At 40.7% G+C, this 18783-nt stretch overlaps 1 protein-coding gene across 3 annotated transcripts in view; it reads right to left on the bottom strand.

Annotated features, from left to right (window-relative positions):
- MST1R (macrophage stimulating 1 receptor) overlaps positions 1-18783 on the bottom strand; it is an 83561-nt gene that overhangs the window by 8142 nt on the left and 56636 nt on the right. For 2 of the 3 annotated variants that reach the window (XM_089525989.1, XM_089526007.1), the window contains exons 13-18: positions 13400-13556; positions 12399-12491; positions 11386-11589; positions 6574-6654; positions 5059-5240; positions 1822-1931 (exon numbers count right to left, since the gene is read on the bottom strand). In XM_089525989.1, the coding sequence (XP_089382115.1) occupies positions 1822-1931; positions 5059-5240; positions 6574-6654; positions 11386-11589; positions 12399-12491; positions 13400-13556 (827 nt within the window). The remainder of the gene's footprint in view (positions 1-1821; positions 1932-5058; positions 5241-6573; positions 6655-11385; positions 11590-12398; positions 12492-13399; positions 13557-18783) is intronic. The other variant, XM_089525997.1, reaches the window with a different exon arrangement.

The following is an 18783-nucleotide window of genomic DNA, read 5'->3' as shown; positions in this document are numbered from 1 at the left end:
CCCACTTGCACTTCTGAGATTTTGCCATATGTAATTGGAGTCTATGTTGCAGAATTTTAAACATGATTTTGCTTGCATGGAAAATTAAAGCTATGGTCCTATAGTTGCTGCAGTCTTTTGTGTCTCCTTTTTTGTGAATGGGGATGTACACTGAATGTTTCCAGTCTGTTTGCCAGCATGTTGCATTCCATATTTGTTGGCATATTTTAGCTAACACTAGGGTTCATTCTATATGTGTGAAGTATAGCAGTGTGATTTATTCTTCCCAATTTCTTATTGTAGCTTCCACCTTGCTTTCTAGAATTTGGGGTTCATCTTCATATGATTCTTCATTCCATGTGTCATTCATCTTTTTCATCTCTTTTATATAGTTCTTCTGTATATTGTATCCACCATCTTTTTATTTCTTCCTGATCCTGTAGTGTGTTCCTTTTCTCATCATACAGCATCCCGGTCTTTGGTTTGAACTTCCCATTGATTTCCCTTTTCTTGTGAAATAGATCTCTCATCTTTTTTTTTGTTTTGTTTTGTTATAGTGTTCTATTTCTCTGCACTGATTGTTATAGCAGTCCTCTTTATTCTTGTGCACTAGTCATTGAACAGATACATTCATGGTTCTGATTTTGTTCCTATCTCCCTTTTGTTTTACTTTTCTTCTTTCCATTATTGCTTGAAACATTTCATCTGTTATCCACTGTGTCTTCTTTCTTTTTGGCCACTGCAAGTGTCTTTCTGCATTGTTCCTTTATTATATCCCTGGCCTCCGACCATAGTTCTTCTGGTTTCTGGTCAATTATGCTTAATATTTATTTATTTATTTATTTAGGTATTTATATCCCGCCCTTCAGCCCTAAAAGCTCTCAGGGCAGCTTACAATTATTGTTTTTAATCAGACAGTTCCCTGCCCTCAGGTTTACAATCTAAAAGACACGAAACAAAAGGAGAAGGGAATGGTGGAGGGAAAGGGGATGAAGTCCAGTGGTTCTTCTCTCCCTCTGAGGCCTGGACCAAGGCAGATGGATTGGAGGGAGGGCTCTTCCTTCTTCCAGGCTGGCCCTGATGGAGTTGGACTGCCTGGGGAACTCCCTCTCAGGCCGGCGGATGGCAGTTATGGAGGGTGGAGTCTCCTTCCTTCAGGCTGGCCCTGATGGAGCTGGACCTGCCTGGTGAATTCCCTCTCAGGCCGGCAGATGGCAGTTATGGAGGACTGGAGCATGGCTTTGGTGCGGTTTCCAGACTCTTAGGATGCATGCATCATTTAAACAGTATACCTCCAAAAGTGACCCAAAACTGCTTGATTTTGGCCTATTTGTACAGGCCTCTAGTTACAGATAGATTAATTCAACCAACGAAGCCATAGACATAAGTTTTCAAAAATCAAGTAAGGCAGTTGATTACAGGGACTCTCATTTATAAGGTTTCCATAAATCAAAGTGACTTGATGTCTATTTACAATAACATAAAGTTCAACTTAGTGGTTAGGCATCCTGTGGAAAGTTTAACTGACTAATACTGATGTTAGATTTATATGTAACATATGATTGGACTCTGCTGACAAGTCAGCATTTTAGACAAGCTTATGTACAAGAGGAAGAAGTGGAATGCCAACTGTCACCAAGGAAGGAATTAGGTGTGCAAAGGATCTTGTAGTACCTTTCAGACTAACTAAGAGAAACAATTTCATAGCATAAGTTTTCGTAGACTAAGTCTACTGAAATACTGAAAAGAGATCCGCTAAAAATATAAGCCTGACAAATTGACCCAAGAAGTTCAAAGTTCAGGCACATGTGCACACACAAACACACACATTTTAGTACTTACATGCAATTTCTAGCAGCAAGGTCTCTGTGTACAAACTTCTTCTGGGCCAAATATTCCATGCCTCGAGCTACTTGCAGCCCAAAGCCAATTAAATCCTTCACAGTAGGGTTCTGGGGGTTTGAAAAAAAAGGAACTATTTCGGAAACTGAAAATGAATTTTCCATCTAACTCAGGAGTTATTGCCCCTTGCAAGGTCTTAAGACATCTCCTTGTATCTCTGTCAAGTCAGCACAGATGAAGCTAATTTAAGAGCTGCTTCATGCAGGACAAATGTTCAACTCAGAGCTCATGTTCAGAAACAAAACTGAGTATATCCTGCATATATACTGTCATTCACAGTGAGCACATTCATCTATAAATATAAACATGCTGCACGATCTTTCTCCCAATTACTGAGTTCCTCCTGTTGTGGGGCATGTGGGAAAGCAAACACTTACTCATAATTTAAGAAGAAATGCACATAAAGGTGTACGCAGCATTGTTATCCATGCAGAAATACAGTCTTGTGTGAAAGTTCCTTTATACAGTTCCAGTCATTTCTTACATATGTATGGCTGTGTGGCCTCCTAGTGGGCAAAGGGTCTCACTGCCTCTCCATCTGCTCTCACAAAATGTTCCGTCACACTTCCCTCCTTGTCCTTCAAGCAATGTTTGAGCAAAAATAGTGGGATTTTAGGTGTGCATTTAATAGATGCTGGGCCCATGGAAGGGCCTTGCTACTATACACTTCTTATTTAAAAAGCCACACTCTCCTCTGCAGTGGGTTTAAAGGAAGCATGGGAATAACCTCTAAACTGATTCCAACTGTAAACATTTCAAAACTAGGCATGATTTAAAGCAACTAACTGAATATGAAAAGTACAAGGAGAGAAGGAGTTTTGCTGTTGATTACTAATGACATTACAAAATGCATCCAATAAGTGCCTGAGATATGCACAAAATGACATGCCATACTGTGTTTTAATGGCATCAACCGTCTAAGGGTGAGCAACATAGTGGGGTTGATGGAGAAGTCTTTCTTTTCCCAAGGTGCAACTGCTATAAAAATGTTCCACTCCTAAAACTGCAGCTAATGTGAGGGAAAGCATAAGGATGTTAAAAGTAAACATTGTTCATTAAGTGCTTTTCTGAGAAAGCTTCCCTCTGTACCTCCATCCCTGAAGCCTTGGTAGTGACAGCTAGCTGAAAAAAATTTAAAGCCTTGGCTTAGATTCCCTTTAAAATTCCAGTCTCTGCATATAATCATTCCTTACAAGAGGTCATTGCCTGAGGGTTTGCTCTCAAATTCTTTGAGACAGATACAGAAAGTGTTGCCAGATGACATTGCAGAGGCTGCAGACTCAGACAAGATGGCAATGGCCTGAAGTGTTTGTATCTTTCCCATCTTAAAACTTTTCATGGTAATGGGCTGTATGCACCAAAGGACATGTTGCATATTATGCAACATTCCATGTGTTCTGTGATTACAGAAAATACTTCCAAGTAGAAAATTGGAAGAAATCTGCAGGGAAAACAAGCCCATGTGCATGCATGGTGAAATATACATATTCACTTCTCACATATCTGACAATCTACATGAGGGTTACATGCAATGGCCTGCATCAGCACACTATGCCTTTAAATGACAACACTACAGGGCAGAAAGGCTAATTGTTTGAACAAAAATGTAACAAGACACTGATGGTCACTTTCTCTAGGCCAAAGATGCGGAACTGTGTCTCTTTGGATGATTTGGGCCTGTAACTCCCATCAGCTCCAATCAACATAAGCAAATTTGAGGAATTTTGCAAAAACATCTGGAGAGCCACACCTGCTTGAGGCACAGAGCTCAACTTTTCATCTGCAGAGCCCCCCCCCAATCTAATTTGTTCTCACAGTGTCAAAAAAAAAAAATACCTATTGAACCTCATGGGAAGTAAATCAGCTTAAAGGCATGGGGAGAATTACACAGAAAAGAAAACACGAGTGGCAAATCATGCCCTTTCAAAGCTGATGTCTGGTTTTGTTACTCATATTCATGTAAATACAGGTAGCCCTGCTCTAAGACATCACCTAAACATGGGAAAAGTCAGAAGAAGCCCTGTTGAGAGAATGAAAATGATCAGCTGAACTGGGGGGATTGGAGTGAAACGGAACCACAAAGTTGGAAGAACCAGGGGCACTTTCTAGCACTTAAGGCAGAGTTCTGTGTGAATGAAAGCAAAAGGTTATTGATAAAGATGGCAAAATGTATTTTTTTTTGAACAGCAACAAAGATATTGACTTTTCTGCAATCATCAATATACAGTATGTACTAGTTATTTGATCTTTGTAAACAACTAGGCTGAACATGACCATAGAGGAGAGACAGACAATCTACAGTGACTCTATGATGGTTTTATATTTGCATTGCTGAAGTAAAGGTGATTAGTGCAGCTCTTAGAAGAAAAAAGAAGCCAATTCTCCACTGACCAGGATTGGAGGAAGATAAAAACCAAGTTATGTGCCTCTCTAGCAGCAGATGCATCAGCTCCCAGCTCACGTTCCTACTGCTTAAGAAGCCTTAGACTCAGCAAAAATACCCCCCCCCAAAAAAAAGCCAAATACAAAACAACTTCTGCTTTAGGGACCCTGGAACTCCCACACCCACTGCAGCAGTAGAAGCTGCTGGAAATAAAATAGTTTGTACATGTGAAATGCTTTCTGGAAGTGGAGGGCAAAAATGCTTTAGCTAGCAAGATCTGCTGTGCTACAGGGTGGAGTTCATCACATTTTTGCCCTCCACTCCCAGAAAGAAGCTTCACTGCTCACCCCAGAGTGTTAAACACATAGCAGAGGAGATGTGCATGCAAATCCTATACTGAGGAAACAAAAAGATACCTTCACTGTGTGAGTGCTGGGTGGTGCGTCACAAGGCCAAAGAAAAAGCAGACTATATTCAAAGAGAACAATAAGTAACATCTTCTCTTACCCCTGAACTAGAGAAACTGTGGCCCGCCAGGTGTTGGTGAACTCCAGTTCTCATCCACCCTAGTCAACAGCCCAGTGGCAAACCATGATGGGAGTAACAGTTCATCACCATCTGGAAGATTTAAGGTTGCACCTCTGCTGCAAAAACTATTCTCCTTTACAGAGAGGAGGTGGACCACTTTCAGCTCAAAGGTAGGTTTAGGATCAGGATATCAATTGATTGCCTCTGGATTGTCATCCAGAAGCAAAAACAGCAAGGGTTGGCCTGATGTGGGAGATAATACTTACCCTCTCCTCAGAACGGATGAAATGCCGCAGATCTCCATGCTTCATGTATGGTAGCACTACTCGAGGGAGACCCTCTTTAGGAAGGGTAATCCCAATGAGAGAGAGGACATGAGGGTGATGGAAGCTTTTCATCAGAATCCCCTCTTTCAAGAACTCTTCCACCTCATCCAAATCAGTGATGCCTGGCAGGAAGGGCACAGAAGAGAGGCAGTGTATATGTATTGAAGAAACAGATCACCCCCATTAGTGCCAAGCCACCATAAAACTATTAGAAAGTAGGTTACTGGAATGCAGGGGGAGAGTCCAATGAAGCACAGAGGCATTAACATGAAACTGGAAATAGATTAGTGGAAGTTCTCAAAAACAAAAACACAATCAGGAAAGGAAACCCTAACACTTGATGCCAAGAGAGAAATAAGAAAGGACTGGACTACCAGAGCAGGAAAACTGTGCAGAGATGGAAGGTACATGTATGTCTCTGCTTTCCATGCTTAGTTTGTAAGATGAAAGTTTGCCAGCCAACAAATATGCGTCACTCAAAGACTCAAAGCCCTGAGGGATGACTGGCTCCACTGGAAGCCTGGTATGGACCTATGTCTCACTTATGATGATTAGGAAGCAAGAGCATCTCTATCTCTCCACTTTCTCATCTAGGGCTGTCTCCTACTGTGTGTCAAAGAGAAAGAGTGAGAGCTTCCTCAGGTAATCTTTAACAGCATACTTTAGTAAAATTCTGTGGCACTGAGACTGAGTTTGAATGATGTCAGTGTTTCCCCTACCCTAAACTGAGTAGATTGTCCCTGCAAAGGGACACCAAGGTTTTTCTGCAGAAACTGATACTTAAACTAATTGTGTCTTCTTATCCTGTGTGACACTGAGTAAGCATAAGAAAAATGCGAAGTAGGACAGTTTCCCCTTCAGCATCCAAGTTAAGGCACCCACTGCTGGGGAAGTCATCTAAAGGCCTTCTTCAACAATCACCTTGGCACATATTTCTCTACAATTCTGTACCTACGTCAACTTGAGTCCAGCTGCAGCAGCCTGATACCTCTTACCCAGGGATTAGGGTAGAATGGCCTACTCACTTGTCATTTTGAACCACTACCACCACATTTTTATTATTCAATTCTGATTGAGGGACCCATAAAGTGATTCAGATTTTAAACAACATCAGCAGCAACACTGGGACATTCATCAATGAAAATAGAGATGAATGATAAGAAACTGGCTTGTGATCCCTTTGGCTTCCTTTTCCACGATAGTAAGCAGCAGTAGCTGGCTGCTCTCATTTCAGTGGATCAGTGGATACACTTTGTGTTATAGTTCAACCCTTAAAAGAGCTATCCAATGTACCTATTTAGGGGAAAGTAATAGTTCCTTCAATAGTTTCTACTTCCTTCAACGCTCAGGCTAAACCTCACAGAAGATTTACTATTCCAGTGATGCAGAAGCCACTACCCACCACTGCTCATAAATACAGCCACCATTGCTCAGAAATAAAGGAGAGTTACTCACGGTTCAGGGATTTAACAGCGCAGCGTATTTCTCTCTGAGATGAATCTATGTATGTTCCATGATAAACACTCCCAAAATGCCCTGGATAGGGAGAGGAACAACAAGCTGTACTACATACATATGTCAGTAGGGAAATCAGCACATACTATCCAGTCTATTCCCTTGAGCTTTTGCAACAGGTTTCAACCAGCAGGCTGCGAAGCTCTGAATACAGCATAATGAGAGATATACACACCTTATTTCTGCTCTGGAAGCACCTGGGCATGAAAGGATAACACTGCAAAAACCTGTCTAATTTACCAAGCTAACAACCTTTTCAAATGTTATTCTCTTTAAATATTTATGCCTGAAGGAAGGTCTATGTAATCACAAAGTCTGCACTTTCAACACTTCAAACAGGAGTTGGTCTAATAAAGCTTTACTTCATTTGCCTCTTTCCTCCCTTCTGTGGGAACAAGATGGTAATACAAAGCCACTGTCAAGCCAATAGTCACACTTCCCATGCTATGTGTTCGTTTATTAACCATTTGCCAGAAGAACATACAAACTGATGAACATATTACAACAAATCCTTCCTTCCAGCTTCCTCTCCTGCCTTTGACATATTCATTTTGAATGTGTCATTTGTTTGTTTTTAAAACTAGGGGACATTGGTACTATTACTTGAGCAAAGTGATACACTTGTTAGAGATACTGCTGATCATATGCCTTATCTTTAAGACTTTAGCCTGTTGTAAAATCAGGAAATATGGTTCATGTACTAGATCCTTACAGAAACTAAACAAGTTTGCATACTAAAGTTCAGTCCTGTACTGGTTTTGTATATAAATGGACACAGTGTGATTTCTCATTCTGTCTCAGAGATTAATCTGTGTACAATAATCAGAGCCAATATAAAAAACTAAGATATTATAATTATGTAAAAGAATATTAGCAATAAACATCAGTGAATAGATTTTTAGATAGATCAATTGTTATTGCATATAATAAAGTAAGTTTAGCATTACAGAATGACAAGGAACAATTGTTAGGTTTATACTGAAGCATAGTACATGCACTGGTAACCTCTTGTTTAGATTTCTGTAATGTGCTCTACTTGGGGCTACCCTTGTACCAAGTTTGGAAGCTTCAACTAATCTAAAATGCAGCAGCCAGATTGGTACTTCTAGGTTTGACCATATAACACCCGTGTTAAAATGTCTACACTGGCTGCTAGTTAGCTTCTGTGCACAATACAAAGTGTTGGTTATTACCTTTAAAGCCCACATGGCTTGGGCCTGAGTTACCTGTGGGAATGCCTCTCCCTACATAATCTGCCCCGCACTCTCAGAACATCAGGAAAGAATTGGTTGGAACATTGTAATACTTGATTAACCACAACTTCTCATAGAGCATTCACTGCTGCAGCCCCTAAATTATGGAATAGTCTGCCAGAGGAGATCCGTCTTATCACTACCTTAGATGCCTTTAAGAAGGCACTAAAGACGGATCTCTTCTGGTGGGCTTTCCCATCGGATTTGGTATAGAGATGATGATTAAGACCCCCTCTCTAAGTATGATGGTATATGAATTGATGTTTGGAGATTTTAAGGAACTAATGGGGATGTATAATTCATTATTAGTATTTTATTGACTGTTCAATTGCATTGTATTATTTTAATGATGTAATCCCGCTTCAATCCTTGGAAGAGGTGGGATATATAAATAAAATTATTATTGTTGTTGTTATGATTATTAATTGTTAGGTTTATATGGCAGCATAAAAAGCCATATAAACCTAACAATAAAAAGTGATCTGAAGACAGTACAGAATTATCAGGCAGTGAAGAAATTTCAGTATGAGAAATTATTAAAGGAATATCATCAGGCAACACAAAACTTGCTCCAATGAGAAAGGGTTTTCTGGGGATGAGATAATATATATTACAGTATTAGTCTGAAATAATGTGATATTTGAATGCTTTGTTTAAAAGAAGCTCATATTAAAATTTGGTATGAGCAGAATTATCTGAAGCAACAGCACTATTCTATTGTATTTTAAAGGTTCAGGGAATGAGAAATCATGAAAAAGGGAAAGAGTTCTGTAATCCTCTGTATGACAACATAATAAAGAGATAACCAAGCAATGTCACATTATAGTGTGGTTAGCAGATATATAGTGAATAGTTTCTATGGTACCAACAATTCAAAGTCAGATATTTAGATAGAGTGAATATTAAAATACTAGTAGAAGTTCTGATGGAAAATTATTTCGCATTGTGATAGATTAGTTCTTTATTGAACTTTCTCCCAGCTGCCATGAGAACAAGAGGATGTGTTAACATTCCAGAAAGCAAAGAAAACCTTGACCCAGGAATGCTGTCCCATACATACTGTTCCTTCACCTCTAACATACTTTCTCCCCAAACACCAGCACTCGGAGGCTGGCATCCTATTAGCTGCTTTGAGTCCCAATTTGGGGAGAAAAGAGGGGTACAAATAAATATAATAATATTAGCAGCATACACAAGCATAAGTACATCTTATGCTTGCATAATTTTTGTGGATGTAGACATTGGTATTTTTCTCCCGCCTCTACAATGACCAAAGTTAACATGCCCAGAAGTCATGGTTCTGTGGTGATAGCCCCACTCCATGGCCATTCTGTTGCTGGTGAGAAGTGGAGAGGATCAGAATGATTATTCAGGAGGACTATTTCAATAATACCGCGAGGACGAGTGTGGAGCTCTCATATTCTTGAGTTTATTAGCATGAGTGTGCCACTAAGACTAAATAAGGTGTTGCTATTTTTAAATATGGGAGTTTATTGCACTCCCCTTTCCCATCCTTTCCTCCTGAGCTAGGTGCAAGGTGAAAAAATTTAAATGTAGATTTTAATGCAAGCCTCCGTGCCCAGGCAGGAGGCATCACATACCTGATCATGGCATCCCATACCTTATCTGGACTTCTCCAGCACTTTTTGAAAGAACGGGATTTTCCCATTGTATGAAAGGTGCAGAAGATATCCAGATCAGATACAAGGTGCCATGATCAGGTACAGGATGCCTCCTACATGGGCATGGAGGTGTGCAATAAAATTTGTGTTTAAAAGTTTTCATCCCGCACCTAGTTCTGCAGGAAAGGACAGGAAAGGGCAGTGCAATAAATTTCAGAGAGTCAGACACTCAAGCCAATCTATTACATATCTTCCAAAGGTGCCCAGAAAGTCCTGATCTACTTCTCACCTTCTCCTTCTTTATTATAATCACTATCAGAACAAATTTAATGACGCTGAGAACATACTATATTCAATTTATTGATACAAATGTTGTAATAAACTCATGAACAAAAACCACAGAATTTTACAGAACTAGCAACTACTAGTCATCTTGAATGGATGTAAAAAACAAGGAAACAGCTGCCAGTGTTTTTAACCTTTTTGTCAGTTACACTCAACAAACTTTAGTGAAGATCATAGCATGGCTGGAATGAATGTGAAATTCAGAAACGATGAAGAACTTGGAGCTAGTTTAACTTATGAAAACTAGTCGACTGGGGCTTGGTAATAATTTCCAGTTATAAAACAGGCTTCTGTAAAGCAGAATGGTAAATTATTTCTTCTGCATCTATTCAAAGCAAGTAAACAGCTAAGAAAAGATTTTAAATCACAAAACTGTCACTGGTCCTTAATCCTCCTGGGCACTGAAATGAATTACCAGTGTTTCTGTTTTTAAACATGAGCAGACAAATGGATAGGTGATTGCGTATTAAGGCATCTGAGCATGAACTGTATCCATTTTTAATCTGACGCAGTATAGTGGCTAAGTCTTGCTTTGGACAAACTAGGGAGCCCTCATTTAAGGATCTGGAGTCACCCACACAATAACAAATGTCCTTCTTTGCATCCTTTGCCTGATCCCCCCTGCCTCCCTCTACCTAGGTTCAGCATTAAACTTGAGTTGTTGAAAGTGAATCAAGGAATACTGCACTTCAACCAAGTGATAGCAATCACATATCATGCTCTAAACCCTGAATGCTCAAAACAGCCCAAACTGGACTCCCTTATGTATCTGGAAAAGCCTAAGAAAACAAGTAAAATCTGCCAGTCAAGCCTCACCTCAGTCATCATGACTCCTATAGTTGGTCTTTGGAAGTTATTATCTTCCAGACCCAATTTCACAAGACTATAACATGGCTAAAACATTACCCTGAGCATCTTAGAAAAGAGCTGAATAAAAATGCATTACACACAAATAAAAACAAATGGTATTGGAACAGGACAGTGAGAAGTGGATTTTAGGGAGATGATTTCAATACCCCCTTGAATCTAAACCCAACAGTCTGTGGTTGATTGTATCCCACAGTCTCTCTCAAGGTACTATCTGGCTCCTGGTGCTAAGTTCTTTTTGCAGAAAAGGTTCTTGAACTGAGTAAGAGGATTATAGAAATTTGCTCTGGTTGGTGGTTTTTTTTTATTGTTCATTTCCTTTTCCAACTTTCTGTTAAAACATGGTGTTTATTCATAGGAATTGAGAAGAAGTAAAATTTCCATCTTTTCTCACTACTTTTTCTGGCAAAACAAACAAGGCTACAGTGGAATTTCAGTAAGAAGAGCAACCACTTATACTACTTAACAGTCTCCAATAAGCCTCATAAACCAACAAGAAGTAATAGGGAATAGCTAAAGAAACACTTAGAGAGAAAACATATAATGCCTTGTAAGAAACACCTGGTAAAGGGTCATTCTTTGAACAAGGGTTGTAAAATGTACCTAAGTGACAAAGCTTTGCACTCTGTGGCTGGAAGGCACAACACAATCTCACCAGGGCTCACCTTTGCCAATGATCTGGTCCTGATGCATGACCAGCTGCTCTTCTGGGATTAGAACATCCTTCACCTCTTCCAAGAGCTCTGGACGAAAATTTTTAATCGAGTAAGAAGGCACTCGCATGAAGGGCACAACAGAACCATCACTGCTCCCTGTATAAGAGACACTTCCAAACCGTGCTTCAGAGGAGGCTCTGTTTGGAGATGCTGCTTAGGTAATGCCATCAATGAATAATAGAGAGAACATTAAAATTAGATGTCATCAAAATTTATTCCAAATAAAAATATTTATTGCTCTTAGCCATAGGTCTTTGAAAAAAAATCCATTCATTGCTTGCTTTCATTTTTTCTGGGAAGATTATAATCTATATGTTTTTTTAGAGCACCACATGTTTGTTAGAGCACCACAGTTAAAGTACATAAGATAACCAGGAGAGAAAGACAATCACTAGACTAAATATGAGCAAAATCTTGCCTATTTTCACACATGTCTTGCTCCTGCTGCAGCAGTATTTGCAATGGTAGTAGCATCCAGCTACTTTAAAACAATTCATGCAACTTTTTAACAACAGTAATCAAGCTTCCAGAAAGCGTTATGGTCTACCTCTCACCATCACAACAGCAAATTCAGTGGCATCAAGGTGTGATCGGCCTCCAGTGGGTGCAGGGGAATGATGCAGCCCCCTGATCTTTCCCCAGTTGCCCCTCCCTTGCACTAGACAATGAAAACATCAGGTGCTTCAATATAGCGATTTTCTTTTCTAGAAATACACTGCATGGATTACTTTAGATACAGAACTGGTGCCATGAATCTTGGCACTAACCTGAAACATCACTGCTAGTGCAGGGTAAAAAATATCACTTCATTAAGCTTGCTGTCCATGCTAAGCATAATCCCTGCTGAGAAGTCCCTAGGACAGGCCAATGTCTACCACAGCTGAGTTATGCTTCATAAGCTTCCACCACACCTGCTTCAAAATACTAGTAGTTATAAAGAGTATCTTTTTATGCATCTTTACCAGCAGCATCCATATAGCCAGTGCTGAAAGGAAGGAGAGGGATGTTTGGTGTGCCCCTGTTGAAGCTTGAAAGTCTTTCTAAATTCTCAGTTCCTGTCAAAACAAAAAACATGTCAATATTCAGATCAGTGTTCACAATCAGATGCAAATCAATACTCATCCAGACTGGCCAAAAAAACCTTTAGATTTTTCAGGAGTTGGTCCTGTGCCTTTTGGGATTTTTAAAAAATATACATACAATGTACCTGCTGTCCTTGCTTACTTCTCATGAATTTCTGGGAGTAGTTGCAAGTTTTTAAAGCAAGGGCTAGTTTCTTTTTAGCCCGGGGAGTTTCTGATATAAGCAGGAGTAAATCCCCACATTTGCATCTACTGTCTCAGTTTCTTCTGTAGTCCTGAGTAGTCTCATTGGTTGTGTCTTAAATAGGGGTGTGATCTTTGCCATGGATATTCTCCTCTGACCTTCTTCCTTCCCTCACTACATTTCTGGTTACCAGGTTAAACACTTCCATTATGTGCATTCACAGCATGATCTTTTCTTTTCTATCTTCCCTTGACTTTCTACAAATATAGTGCTAAACTAGTATGGTGCTTTACCTCTATGGCACCTCTGTATTGTGATTACAAAAACATTTTTAAAAAAAATAAATGTGCCAGATAGGAAATGAGAATATTTGGAGAAGAGCATGAGGGATATTCAGTTCGAAGGGTGATGAGGGGGTGGGTGGGGAAACTTAACCACACCTTAAGCAAGAAATAAAGCGTGGCTGAAACCCCAATATATTTAGGATATGACTGGATACAGGCATGGGAATAACCATTATGAGGTGTTACAAGGCCTGACATTCAGAAACAGAATATCCCAACATTTACCAGATCTTTTGGGTCATATGAATGAGCCCAATTCTGTCAATAAAATAATGGAGAAATGTGATTGAATGAATATCATTACTTGAAAGCCTTTCTTTGATTGGAAAGTGTGATGACAAGTTTGCAATTACCTGTTTTCTTCTTCTTTTTAAAGTATTTCATGAGCAGAAATGCCAAGAGACAGAGGAACAGGACAGCTACAATGGTCCCCAAGGCAACAGCAACTGGGGAGAAGGAGGACACCACAACCACAACACCTAGGTCTGTGCAGTTTCCATTGACACAAATCTAAAAAAAGGAAAACATGTGTTGGAAGCAGGTTATCAGCCATGCTAAAATAATGACATCCAATGGCCAAGAAGGAGCCAATGGACAGCAGGTGTATATGTATAAATCGAGGGCAGGTTTTGGGATTAAAATTATGGATTTTCATATAACCATGGACAAATTGAGGATAAATTTAGGGGCATGTAACAAAGGACAAAGCAAAGGAAAAAAGATGTCAAAGAACTTACAAAATTCCGGCAGGCATAACTGTTTGGCTCATCCTAAAGACTGGATAGAGGAGGAAGAAACTAAAGCAGGGGTAGGCAACCTGCGGCCCGGCGAGGCCTTGGGACCGGCCCCAGCCCGGTCCTGCCGCCGATTGCCGCCAGGGCCTTTGGGGGGCAATTGTCTATAGAAGCCTCAGAAACATGCATTTATATTAACATTTTTTTAAAAAAAAGTGTCTTCCATTTGAAAATTTTGTCCTACATTTGTCCTGGTTTATTTATATATTTAATTTTTTAAAAAATATATTAATTATTTATTTTTTGGCTTCGGCCCCCCAGTTGTCTGAGGGACAGCAACCCGGCCCCCAGCTCAAAAAGATTGCCTACCCCTGAACTAAAGCAAAGGATGGCTGTACGATATGTGACTAGGTATGGGCAGGGTTAAGAAAATGTGCACATGTAAAAAAGTATGAAAAGGCAAAACAAAGAAAATGGTGACTATGGCGTGGTACAGACTGCCATTTTGTGGTGTGCTGGTGCCGATTTTAGGGTCCCTAACCCTAGAATGTGCCAGCGGTGGCATCATGGCAGCATCCTGTCCACATGGGTGCTGCCATGATGACATCACACATGCACCATGTCCAAACAGCACAGCGCAGATGTGACGTCTTTGCGCCACCCCAGGCTGCTTATGGCAGCCTGGCGGCGGCGCGGAAAAGAACTCCAACACAGAGCTCTTTTTCAGTGCACGCATCATTAGCGCGGCAATCAAACGGCCGCGCCAATGATCCAGAAGGGAAAGGAGCCACCCCTTTCTCCTCTGTAGCGCCGGCCCCACTGGGGTGCTCTGGACGCCTAAGGCACCAGGGCACCCCTTTTCCAGGCCAAAGAGAAGTAGCATTTTGCCACTTCTCTTTGGCCTGGAAAAACGCCAGATTGGGGCCACAGGGGCTGCCAATCTGGCGTGAACAGTGACGGCTGCAGGCCGCCTCTTTGGGGCAGTCTGTACCATGCCTATATTCGCAGTGATCATAGTCTTCACGTTTAATGTGATAACATCACCTGATTTTAATGCAGAAAAACTGACATACACATATGCCTTATTCAAACTTTTCAAAGCCTGACTTCTCTTGGCACTCCTTTGAGGAGAAGTGTCAAAGAATAGCCGCTGCTGCAATTTTTCCCACTCAAGCATTCAAATAGGTGGGCAGAGGTGCTGCAGGAGAGAGTAGAATGTGCTGGTGCTTCTTTTAGGTGCTCCTGCATTTCACTACCACAGGGGATGGTTACTTTTTGATAAGAATTTACATTGACCCATAGATGAGTCAATCCAGGTTTTCTGGATCAATTTTTTGACTAAAATTTCTAATCTTATACATGTGTGTATACAGTATTGCACACTAGTAAACTTATGCTCCTGCTGTTGTAGAAAACAGGCTGTCAGACAGACAAAGAGGGAATCACTTGAATACCGAAGGTTGTGCAAAGAACTCCAGAGCAACTGTGTAGGTTGCTCAAAACTTTTGCTTCATCCAGGCATGGATGTCTTGTAAGGATTCAGCTGGAGATATGCTGTCTATTGTGACTACACTCTGGAAGGGTACTATCAGAGTACCTCTTGTATGATCCATTTCCTACCAGGATGGCACCAGGAAAGAAGAGGTGAGGATCAAAAGAACAAGGTAAGAAGAGATGGTGGGAAAGGGTAAGTGTAGGGCTCCATCACTGCACAAGATTGTTTCATTCTAGTGAAATATCTCTTTTCCCCTTGACATTTTTGAGAGAATAATTTTGAGTGGACAAAAGGTGGTAATGAAATCATTAAATGACTCTTTCTCAATTATTATTATTATTATTATTATTAAACTTTATTTCTAAAGCGCTGTAATTATACACAGCGCTGTACAAAGTCGGTAAAATTAAAAAGTATATAAAAGCCTGCCCAAGGCATACATTCTAAGATAACAATAAAAGAGGAATAGATAAAATTACCATATAGAAAAGAAAAAACAAATTAAAAACATCAAATATAAAACAAATCACATCACATCAAATATTGTCAGACAGCCAGATGACAATCACAAATTCCCTGAGAACGCTTCCCTAAACAATATGGTTTTCAGCTCAGCCTTAAAGCTGGTTAGGGAAGTGATGAGCCATGCATGCAGAGGAAGAAGGTTCCAGGAATGAGGGGCAGCAAGAGAGAAGGGACGGATCCAGGACGGGGCAGAGAAGATCCTGGGTTGAGAGAGGAGACTTTGGCTACCAGAGCGGAGAGTGCGAGTAGGGATGTAGGGAGTGAGAAGATCAGTTAAATAAAGAGGGGCCAGCCCATGCAGGGCTTTAAAGGTGAGTAGCAAAAGTTTGTACCTGATGCGGAAAGGAAGAGGGAGCCAGTGAAGGGAAGACAACAGAGGGGAGACATGATCATAACGGCGAGCGAGTGAAATAATGTGTGCAGCTGAATGCTGAACAGAAATTAATGGGTGGAGATGAGAGAGGGGAAGCCCTGCCAAGAGGAGGTTACAGTAGTCTAGTCGTGAGACCACTAGGGCATGGACCAGTGTCTTTGTGGTAGAAGCTGAGAGATATGGACGGATTTTGGCGATATTATAGAGAAAAAATCTGCAGACTTTGGCTGTAGTCTGGATCTGAGGGATAAATGACAAAGAGGAGTCAAAGATGAAACCGAGACTGCGGGCTTCCTGGACCGGCTGGATAGAGATGTTATTGACAGAAATAGAAAAGGAGTAGTGAAGGGTGGGCTTAGGAGGGAAAACAAGAAGCTCTGTCTTGGACATATTGAGCTTGGTGCATCCAGTGGGAGACAGCTGTTAAACAGGATGACACTTGCTGCTCTAGCTCTGGCAAAAGATTAGGGGTGGAAAGGTACAGTTGGGTATCATCGACGTAAAGATGGTAGGAGAAACCAAAAGAACTGATAAGTTTGCCAAGGGAGAGTGTGTATAAAGAGAACAGAAGGGGACCCAAAACAGAGCCCTGAGGAACTCCAACAGATAAGGGGACAGAAGACGACATTAGGAGATAATGAATAAAATCCAGGAGTGAGTTAGAAACCATCACAGTGCTACACAGTCTAATTCTGCCCCACAAAGTTTATAGGAGAGATAACAGACATCCCTCTCGTATGTCATCAAGATCAGGGGTAACTGCCTCCTCCTTTGGGTAGTGCTCGATTTGCCTTCTTTATTGTTAATTGCCATCAAATTGCCTTTGATCTTACGGCAACCCTGTGAATGACATTTCCAAGTCACCCTATCATCGGCCACCCTAGTCAGGTCTTGCAAATCAGGTCCATAGATTCCTTGACTAAGTCTATCCATCAGGAATGCAGTTTTTCTCTTTTCCTACTGCCTTCTACTTTGCTAAGCATTATTGTCTTTTTTAGTGAGTCATGTCTTCTCATGATATGGCCAAACTATGACAGCCTCAGTTTAATCATCTTGATTTCTAGGGAGAGTTCAGTTTTGATTTGCTCTAGGGTCCATTTGTTTATCTTTGCAGCAGTCCACTGTATCCATAAAACTCTATCCCAGCACCACATTTCAAATGAGTTGATATTCTTCCTGTCAGCTTTCTTCATCATCCAGCTTTCACAACCATACATAGAAAATACGATGGAATGGACAATCCTAAGTATAGTATTTAATTATATATCTTGACACTTCAGGATAAAGAGCTGTCTTTCCAGGTCCTACCTTTCTTCTGATTTATTGACTGCAGTCTCCATTCTGATTAATTGATTGAATCAAAGTATGGAAAATCTTGAACTATTTCAATGTTTGATATACAACACTAAATGCTGAAATGAGCAAGCATGCAAAAAGAGAAAGAGAGAGAGAAGAAAAAATGTACATGCATTCCAACACTGGTTGGTAGCAGCAATGTCACTGAGAGAAACTTGCAGAGCCTGATCAGGTGAAAGCATCTGGAGTTATACTGGGTGTGTCCATGAAAACCGTGCCATCTGGAATGGGGGTAGGGATGTGATTGCAAGGCTAAGTACTGTCATTGTTTTTTAGCATATGGTTGAAACTCCATACTGTCAGGACTGATTATCCACTTCCAACTGCCTGTTTTAAGCCTTTACTGTTTCTACCCCACTTGTCTGCACCCTTACCCTACATCTGTTGGTCATAAAGGAAACCTGGAAAGGACTGTCAAAAGCCCCTATTGTATTTCAGAGTGGAATATTACTTCCCTAATGATAAATGAGTTAAAGAATCAGTGCCAACGGAAGTCAGGAATATTGCCCAATGTTTTGCTATTATAACTGAACTTTGGCTTGTTTGATCTGGAAACAGCAGGCCATTCTTTTAAATAAACAAAACAAACTTTCCTTAAAGGTCAGAATTAAGTCTGCTCTGAGCTCACAAGTGGCTAAGAAGGGCAGACTTCATAATAGTGTTCATCAAATCCATCCCAAGATGACGAGGGATGAAACTTCCACATAACTTAAGGGAATTTCCCCCTTAGTGCCTCATCAACCTTAGCTATTTCCTTCACTCCTTACTAAACATGCACTACTGGAAGAATGGAGAACCTCATTCAGTACAAGGGCCAAATTCCATTTCAGAGACGTTTTCAGGGTCTGCATTCCAGTAGTGGGTGAGGAAAAAGGCAAAGAAATAAGACCAAAAATACCAGCATTTTTTACTGTAAAGCTTTTACTATCAGTCACTGATCCATCAGAGAGGCATTTTAGTCTTTTGGAATGGAAAAAATGTGCAAGAAAGGGGGAAATCAACCAACGTTGGTGCCATGAGGAAGAGAGCATAGCCATCTGACAAAGCCCACTGGAACAGACTTGGACTCTAAGAAATCCAGACTCACCCCCGGGGCCTGTAGTTCCTTCCACTTTCTCTACCCCTTTGTACAAAGAAAGGAAAGACATGTGGAAGCATATGGAAGAAGCTAGCCAGAATGAGAATGGATGGAGATGTCATCTAGCTGTTGGACAGTTTCTGGCATGTCAGGTTTCCCATAATTTCTGTGGCCAA

Source organism: Sceloporus occidentalis, unplaced genomic scaffold (genome assembly GCF_023333645.1).
Source record: "Sceloporus occidentalis isolate IW3139 unplaced genomic scaffold, rSceOcc1.0.p SCAF_1, whole genome shotgun sequence".
NCBI classification, from domain to species: domain Eukaryota; kingdom Metazoa; phylum Chordata; class Lepidosauria; order Squamata; family Phrynosomatidae; genus Sceloporus; species Sceloporus occidentalis.
Note: the sequence above shows the minus strand (reverse complement) of the source record. Positions and strands in the feature narration are given on the sequence as shown.